At 32.4% G+C, this 9300-nt stretch overlaps 2 protein-coding genes across 3 annotated transcripts in view; one reads left to right on the top strand and one right to left on the bottom strand.

The window, feature by feature from the left end:
• The first annotated feature begins 646 nt into the window (after positions 1 to 646).
• LOC131804480 (uncharacterized) lies at positions 647 to 1150 on the top strand. Its single transcript, XM_059127421.1, has one exon. The coding sequence runs from the start codon at positions 707 to 709 to the stop codon at positions 1148 to 1150; it is 444 nt and encodes a 147-aa protein (XP_058983404.1). The 5' UTR covers positions 647 to 706.
• A 3756-nt stretch (positions 1151 to 4906) lies between these two features.
• The window catches only part of LOC131804489 (protein phosphatase 1 regulatory subunit 12A), a 30630-nt gene continuing 26236 nt past the window's right edge, over positions 4907 to 9300 (bottom strand). For both annotated transcript variants that reach the window (XM_059127434.1, XM_059127436.1), the window contains one exon: positions 4907 to 5158. In XM_059127434.1, coding sequence (XP_058983417.1) covers positions 5072 to 5158 — 87 coding nt within the window. In that variant the 3' untranslated portion in view covers positions 4907 to 5071. The remainder of the gene's footprint in view (positions 5159 to 9300) is intronic.

Raw genomic sequence — 9300 nt, 5'->3', positions numbered from 1 at the left:
TAACTGCTTTTTTACTTGCATCTCACCTTGTATATATTTATATATGCGTTAAAATATTGAAGAATCTCACTTGCTTGCAAAAAGATGTCCAACTAACGTGCGCAATGGAGTCTACGAACAATGATATATACATGAATTTTCTATGACATTATAAAGTCCTATAATGTTACATTACAACTGTCCAGTTCATGTAAAGTTTTGTGTTTCAATTTGACATCTTTAAGACCAAATTAAAAACTCTTAGTACTCTCAACATTTCAAAAAATAATATATCTAAATTTCAGCCTCTAAAAAGTCCCTGTGTGTCGGTGCAATTCTCTACAACTACCACCAGGTATTGACCTTCCAAGCCAGTTGACATCAATAAAAAATATATTTTGAAAATTAATATTCTGCGAAACTCTAATCCCATTGATGCAATATTGGGATTAAGTTGTGGAAAAAACTGAATGGATTTTTTTAACACGTGTTGTTTGGTGGATTAAAAAAACGAACGGGCACAAATAGGTCAACGGATTAACTATGAAGGATTAAGACCTTAACTAGCACAATTCATTCAAATATACCTGTTCAATGATGATGGAGAAAATTAGGTTATCTCACTTATCTACCTGTTTAATACATATAAAAAAATGCAACAGCTGAGGAACATTGACAATCACAGTGTAAACATTGCTGAGTGAACACATCTGAGGACATCTTGACAATGTCAACATTTTCCAAATCAACAAAAACAACCACAACATCACCACCACAACCACGATATTGCACCTTACCCACCCAACAAGGAGAAGCCTTCACATATGCCCTGTATCTACATCGCGAAGAGTTAAGGAGAAGCCGTTCTTCAGTCGGTGTCAAACGCACCAAGTTGCTGCTCACACAAGAACTCATCTCGAAAACTATTAAAAATATCAACAAATGTTCAGCCGATGATTTACAAATTCTCAGCCGTGAGACGATTTTCAAAAAGAATTTACATCGCGAAATAGCCCGACAGAGACATCGCCATTATTTGCATATGTTGCGTCTGAAGAATCAGCAGCAAGAAATAATTGCCGAGAACCGGGAGTATTTACATGGAGAGAGTTGTCGTGCGAGGCAAGAGTTGAATCAGAACTCGTATAATGCGGCAGGCCATGGAAGTTAGTCACTAAGTTTCAAATGTTTAAAAAATAATTCTAAAATGTTTTTTTATTTGCATTTATTATATTTTGTATATATTTAAAAAGAAATAAACAAGTTAAAAATTAGCAGTCGATTTTGCCCGACAAATGTGAACCTTCAGCCAATGTTCGATCATTTAAATATATTTTGACTTGTGTTCTAATTATTCAAATTTTTGATCCTTTTTGGAATAGGTTAAAAAGGAATGAGCCAATATTGGCCATTTCGTATCGGACCTAAATAAATAAGATATAATAATTTTGACGTGCCAGGTTTGGACTATATTCCTTCACTCTATATGAGATACATGATAAATTTTAGAAAATGGTAAAATGTGCATGAGGAACCCCAAATAGTCGATCGAAGTATTCCATTTTCATACTTCATCTAACACAGATAAAAATATTGGTACATACAAAATTTGAAGCATATATCCAACAAGTAAGCAAAGGCTACAGTCGTGCGGGGCCGACCATGTGATACCCTAAAACACTACAATATGTTAGAAGCCACACATGTCCAAATCCATTTTGGAAGATTTCGCTTTTGAAATAATGTCATAGAGCACAATATTACCCTTAGCTTTTTGGCCGGGACATTTGCCCAATATTTACGCACTCCGCCGTGTTCTTAATTGTTGTGGTCCATTTTACAGCTATAATCCAATGGTCATCCAAAATGCCATCCAAACTCTCTTCTCATGCAAAATTCCGTGTCGATTGGTTTCAATTGTGTGACTAGGAAGTTTTTTCTCTTCTTGGTTCATTTGAACCCCTAAATATTATGCGATCATCTCCAAAAGCAATAGGATTCTATTCTGACCCTACCCCCACCTCCATTTTCAATTTCGTGATGATCGGACCTTAATTGCGACCTGTAGCATGATTACACATTAACATGGACAGACGGACGGACATACATAGCTAGATCGACTCAGCTCGGCGAGGTAGAGGTGGATCCATATACACTTTCCTATATGGGAAACCAATATTTCGAGGTGTTACATAATTTTTGGCTCAATCAAACTGATAATACCCCCAACACAAAGTGTTGTAGGGTATAAAAATCCAATTTTATACGAAATCATAAATTCCGATTAATTACATATTCATATCAGATTTCTGGCTAAGGGAAATATTTAGATATAGCAAATTGTAAAGAATCGCCGACATGTTTCGCAAGTTGTGACAAATAAAAGTTTTGAAAATTATGACCCTTTGTGGGTGAGTTGCCATAATAGGTTCGCAGATACATATCATCTTCACAACAAATCTTGTGTTAACAAAATGTTTGGATGTGTGAAATTTGAAGCGAATTGGGTGCTTACTTCGCTTTCGTTGAGCAATTTGTTTTTCAAATCTTGAACCCTGTGGGGCAGGTACCAGAAGAAATCGTCTGATCTCTACCATCTTTATAACGTATCTTATGGTGATGGAAATATTGAAATGTACCAAGTCTGAATGGAATCGGATGTTAATTTCGCGTTTAATGAGCTTCGTGGATATTCAAAATTTAGACCCTTTGTGGGGGTGGTACGGTATATCCCATCTTCACAGCAGATCATGTGTTAGTAAAAATCATGGCGTGTGTGAAATTTGAAGCAAACCCGTTGCTTATTTCGGAATTTATGGTCATTTTGGTTATTCAAAATTTCTACCCTTTGTGGAGGAGGTCCCAGAAGAAATGGTCCGATATCTACCATCTTCATAGCAGATCATGTATTAATAAAAATAATGATTTATTTGCCAAGTTGGAATGGAATCGGATGTTAATTTCGCGTTGTAGAAGCTTCATGGATATTCAACATTTTGACCCTTTGTGTGGGATGTAGCAGAGCGCCGATATATCTCATCTTCACAGCAGATCTTGTGTTAGTAGAAATAATGGGGATGTGTGAAATAAGAAGAGAACCAGATGTTTATTTCTGATTTAATAATCATTTTTGTTATTCGAAACTTTGGCCCTTTGTGGGGGAGGTACCAGAAGGAATAATCCGATCTCTACCATCTTCATAGCAGATCTTGTGTTAATAAAAATATTGAGATTTGCCTAGTCTGAATGGAATTGGATTTTAATTTTGCGTTTTAGGAGCTTCATTGATATTCAAAATTTTGACCCTTTGTGGGGCAGGTAATAGAAACAGTAGACCGATACATTCCACCAGACCTTGGGTTAATAAAAGTATTGTGATGTGTGTAATTTGAAGACAATTGGACTTTACAACACTTTTTATATGAGTTATAATTTTGACCCTTTGTGGGGGAGGTATTTGATGGAGTGGACCGATATTATCAATTTTCTCACCTGACCTCGCACTAACGCAAATATTAATATTTACGAAGATAGAGCAAAATCCGATCGTTCTTTCTCTTCCTGTGCAGTAAAATTTTTTATATGAAAAGTTCGACCTTCTGTGGGTGAGGTACCAGAAGGAGTGAACCGATATTGCCCATCTCCGAACTCGATCTAAGTTTGATAATAATATTATGATTTATCATGTTTGCACCAAATGGGATACTCCCTTCGAGAGTTATCGTGCGCACCAGACAGCAGACAGATAGACAGGAAGACAGACGAAGGGACATCGCTAGATCGACTCCAAATGACCTGAAACGGATTTGGCCCAAAGAGGCTTAGTGTCTAAAACCGTTAATTCGATGAGGCACGTTTTGGTCGTATCAAATGATATATACCCCCTGTAGCCATATAACTGAGAGTATAAAACTTGTATATCATATGTTAGCATGAGATTACCTCATATAATTTTGCCGTAGGTACTACACTGTCTAAGTTCGCATTACTTACCCGAGGATTCCGACCCGTCTGGCCTTAAACGAACCAGCCTAATTCCAAAGCATATATCGATAACTAGTCTTAAAATTTTAAAAGATAAGCATTTAAAAAATGATTCCAAAGTAGGCTTCTAATTTATTTTAGAAATATTTATTGATATTTATCTTACCTTAACTCAGAATTCTCCATTTATGTTATGAAATTGAAAAAAAAAAACTTAAAACTTCGATTTATTATAGTAATAATTATTATTTTTTTCGTTTAATTTTTTTTTATAATAATTTATGAGCAAATCATTATCATGATTATTGGGTCGTCAATGTCGTCGTCTAAAAACACAAAAAATACTCTATAAAAATATATATTATATATGAATAATAATTATAATAATAATAGTAATAATGATTATAATAATAATTAATAATTTCATTTTGTTATGGACTTAAAGTTCTGATTTCGTTTTCTTAGCGATTATCAAAAATAAAATAAACAATAATAATAATAATAATAGTATTTTATATCTAAAAAAATAAAAATCTAGAAAAGGAAATTATTCCAAGGTAATAATTGTAAGTTATACTTGTAGTTTTTATTTTTTTCCGTTTGTTTTCCATTTATTTTAAAATTTTTATATTTAAAAAAAAAAAAATATATTCAACACCAACTTAGTTATTGTTTTTTGTTTTCTATATATATAAAAAATAATAGTTTTTTATATGGTTTTGTTTATTTAGTTTTCTTTATTTAGAATAATAATAATAATAAATTTATTAAATAGAATATTGTTTTTTTTTTGTTTTGTTTCTGGTGTTGTTGGTAATTTTGTTCAAAAACATTTTATTTTTTATTCATTGTATGATAAAAAATATGTATTGTTGTTTTGTTTGTTTTCACAATTAACATTTTTTTTATAAAACAAAATAATTTTTAATGAATGAATTTAGTTTTTGTTTTGTGGGCTTGATTCGTGGTGTTTTTTAAAATTTTTATATATGTATATGATCATTATTATTATTAAATATTAGTTTATGTGTGTGTGTGTTTATGTTATCTAATGTTTTGTGTGTGTGTGTAGGTGTTTGTTTGTATTTTAAGTTTGTTTGAGTGAATTTCATTTACTTAATTTACTAATTACTCTAATAAGCGCTCCATTCTCCTCTTTAAGGCGTAAGTTTTCAGTTTTATATGCATCCAATTGCTGTGAAAGAGACGGAAAAGAGAAAACAAAACATATTTACATTAATTAAATGATACATATGTACAGACATTTTACAAACTAGTTAACAAAAAATTAAAAGAAATCATTTCAAAACACATTTACATTCCAGAACAAGAATTTAAGCATTTTCTTCGAGTTGTGAATCGAAGTTTGCGGTGGCCATAAACATTAAAAAACAAAAATAAAAAAACAATTCTGAAGGCGGTGAGTTTAATATTTTAAGCAACAACAGCATCAATCTTTAAAAAATATTGTCTTGCCGGTACTTTACGACCGGTAATCAATTATGAAATACAGTAGCTGTTTGGGCAGATTCAAATCTGATATCCAACGTCATTCCCCTTAAATTCGACAGACAGAAGTTATTTTTTCTCATAACAGAAAAAAAAAACAATTAATGCCACAGCTTCTTACATTGTCCCTGCAAAAAAAAAATGGTGGTCTTTTGTGCCACTTTCAGCATTACTAGTAATGACAACGACATACCTTCAGCATTACCAATAAGTTAAATGAATAACGGTGGTACAGAGAGACTAAAACATTTGTAAAATTCGAATGTTTGAAATAACAAAAATTTACCTGGACCTGGATAGAAGAAAATACTATGAGTAGCAGTCTCAAATTTTTACTCATACGCAAAAAGGTTGTCATTACCGATATACAAGAACTTTTCCAAATAATGAACACAAATATCATATTTATCGCATAAGTGTCCAGACCCGATTTATAGAACTCCTGGGAGTACAAAAAAACAAAACGAACAAACTCAAGTTTTCGGTTTCGCTAAAATAGGTGCGAGCATGCTTTGCTCGTTGTAGCGTGAGAGCAAAAATCGAACAAATTCTACTCCTGTCGGGCACATTGCTTGTCCCTTGCTTCTATTGATTTTTTTGCCCTCAGCCATATGAGTAGAGAGGCTATATATCATTTTATAGGGCCATCGAAATAACGGTTTTAGACCCTAGATCTCTGGACTTAATCCGCTTCAGGACATTTGGAGTAGATCAAGCGATGTCCGTCCGTTCGTCTGTCTGTTTGTTTGCTAGCTGGTGCGCACGATAACTCTCGAATGGAGTATCCGATTTAGCCCAAACTTGGTACATCGTGATATTATTATCGATAATACGGAGATGGGCAATATCGGTCCACTCCTTCTGGTACCTCCCTCGCAAAAGATCGAACATTAAAAAAAAACAAATAAAGTAGTATCAGTCGGTTTTGCAAGAAGATGTATACCCCTATCCTTCAGTTATGATTATTAAAACTGTTGACCCTTTATGGAGTAGGTTCCGAAGTCAATATTGACCAATGTTTTATTTCCTTCACATTTTACACATACCAATGTTTTTATCTGTATTAGATGAAGTATAAAAATGGAAAACTTCGGTCCGGAATGGTATACTGTTACCTCACGTAAATTTCCACATTTTCCTAAAATTTGCACATATCTCATAAAGTATAAGAAGTAGTCGATATGGTCCAAATCTGGAACGTTGTACTATTTATTTCAGATATCTGACTTAAGACTGATATAAATAGTACGACGTTCCAGATTTGGACTATATCGACTACTTCTTATACTTTATATTGGATATGTGCAAATTTTGGGAAAATGTGGAAATATACGTGAGGTAACAGTATTCTATTCCGGACCGAAGTATTCCATTTTCATACTTCATCTAATACAGATAAAAACATTGGTATGTGTAAAATGTGAAGGAAATCGAACAGTTATATCCAATTTTATGCGAAATCATAAATTTCGATTAATCAGATTTCTTGTTAAGAACCTTATGGTACCAGAACAATTTTTCCGATCTCCAGCATCCTTATAACAGATCTTGTGTTGATGGAAATATTGAGATGAACCAAGTCTGAATGGACTTTGTGGGGGAGGTACCAAAAGGAATGGTCGATCTGTACCATCTTTATAACAGATCTTGTGTTTATGGAAATATTGATTTGTGCCAAGTCTGAATGAAGTCGGACATTCATTTCCTGTTTTATGAGCTTCATGGATGTTCATAATTTTGACCCTTTGTGGAGGAGGTACCAGAAGGAGTGGACTGATATATTACATTTTCACGCCAAAAAATGTGTTAATAAAAATATTGTGATGTGTGTTATTTAAAGGCAATCGGACTCTTACATTACATTTTATAAGAGTTATAATTATTCAAAATTTTTCGCTTGGTGGAGGAGGTAGTTGATGAAGTGGACCGATATTGTCCATTTTCGCACCTGGCCTAGTACTGATGCAAATATTAGGATTTGCAAAGTTGGAGCAAAATTGGATTATCTTCTCTTTCTGTGCAGTAAAACACTTTTTTTTTTTTATTGAAAATTTCGACTTTTGTGGGGGACGTACCTGAAGGAGTGGACCGATATTACCTATCTCCGAACTCGATCTAAGTTGGATAATAATATTACGATCTACCAAGTTTGGACCAAATCAAATACTCCCTTCGAGAGTTATCGTGCGCACCAGTCAGACGGACGGACGGACATTGCTAGATCGACTCCAAAGGTCCTGACATGGGTCCAAAGAGACCTAGGGTCTAAAACCTTTATTCCTATGAGACATGAGAATGGTATATTCTCTCCCTCTCTAACCATATGGCTGAGGGTATAATGAACGTTTCCATATAAAAATATTTAAAAGTAGCAAAAAGTAGCCATTTCGAGAAGGGCTTTAGGGTACTTCCCTTCCCTGAGTACTTCCCTTGAAGAAGTAATGTTTGAAAGAAAATGGACAACGAGTTGACAGTGACATTAAACCATAGTCGGAGCGATATTCCAAATTTAGCTTCTCATGCCAAAAGGTAAATTTTTTGGATCAAAAAAGACGAAGTTGTTTAAAAAACGTGTTAAAAATATTTCAAGCTACTGCAACGATCTGTGAGTCAAGAAACCCCGATGACAATTTCTCGTTTGTTGGAATCTACAATATAAATAATTTATTAGGTTTTTTTCCGAACAATTTTTAATCAAATTGAAAAAATAAATGCCATAATTAGACCCACAGATTTCCTAAGTCAATTATTTTAGAATAACAGCAAACTGAGTATGTTCTTTTTTTTTCTGAAAAAGGGGTATATCTCATTATTTTGCATGTATCTGCCAAAGCGAACTTGTTTAGGGACCACATCGAAACATAGGACTATCCACCGAAACGGAACTCCTGGACACCAAATTACAAGAAATTGGTTGGAAAATGAGGGAAAAAAATCGTTAAAAACGTATAAATATTCCAAATCTATAAAAAATTGAATATTTTTTACATTACCCTTATAATGAATACCACTATTATATATTTAAATTTACTAAACAAATATGCGAAAAAGAATGAGATTAATTTTATTAATTATTAATTTTCATTAATTATTATTTCTGATATAAGATAAAAATATAGCCCATCAAATTCTCGAGCGTCAATGAAAGATATTTTTTAAAATAAACATTTGGTTATTCCACAATTTAAATTTCAACTGTAAATTCTTCAATTTTGTTTTCAAAAATTATCAGTTGTATTGCAAAAATGCTTAATTTTAATTATATTGTTGTAATCATCTAAATAGCTAAAAATACATGCAAAACAATTATTTTAAAAAAAAACTTAGCAAACCATGCGAATTTTTTAAGAAAATTTCAAATAAAAGAAAATTCAAAACACTTTGCGCTACAGTAAATACATTTTTGATATGCCTTGATCAATGGTAATTCAATGATAAACAATGAATGCCATATGTTTTGAAGAAAATATGCAAAAATTCTTATTGTGAAAAAATATGATTTTTTAAGGAAATTGAGACAGTTATACAAAATGAAATCAAATGTTAAAAAATGTTATGAACATGAAAAACAAAATATTTATAAAAAAATACAATTTTGTCCCAAAAAGTATGCTGTAATTTCGAATAATACAAATTGAAATTTGTAGTGTTTTTTAAAAAGACTGTTGAAATACAATACCTGATCACACTTAATATCCATGTCTATATTAAAATTTTAATATTTTAAAAAAATTTGATAAAAAAAACACGTTTCAACATATTTTTTTTTACACAATTTCAAATCGGACAAAAATGCCGCATCAGATTTTATCTTAAATATTTTAATTT

Source organism: Musca domestica, unplaced genomic scaffold (genome assembly GCF_030504385.1).
Source record: "Musca domestica strain aabys unplaced genomic scaffold, Musca_domestica.polishedcontigs.V.1.1 45, whole genome shotgun sequence".
NCBI lineage: Eukaryota > Metazoa > Arthropoda > Insecta > Diptera > Muscidae > Musca > Musca domestica.
The sequence above is the reverse complement of the archived record's forward strand: the minus strand, read 5'-3'. Positions and strand labels throughout refer to the sequence as shown.

What these genes read in the sequence shown, in the direction of transcription:
- LOC131804480 (XM_059127421.1), top strand. Translation starts at nt 707, where the DNA reads ATGTCAACATTTTCCAAATCAACAAAAACAACCACAACATCACCACCA.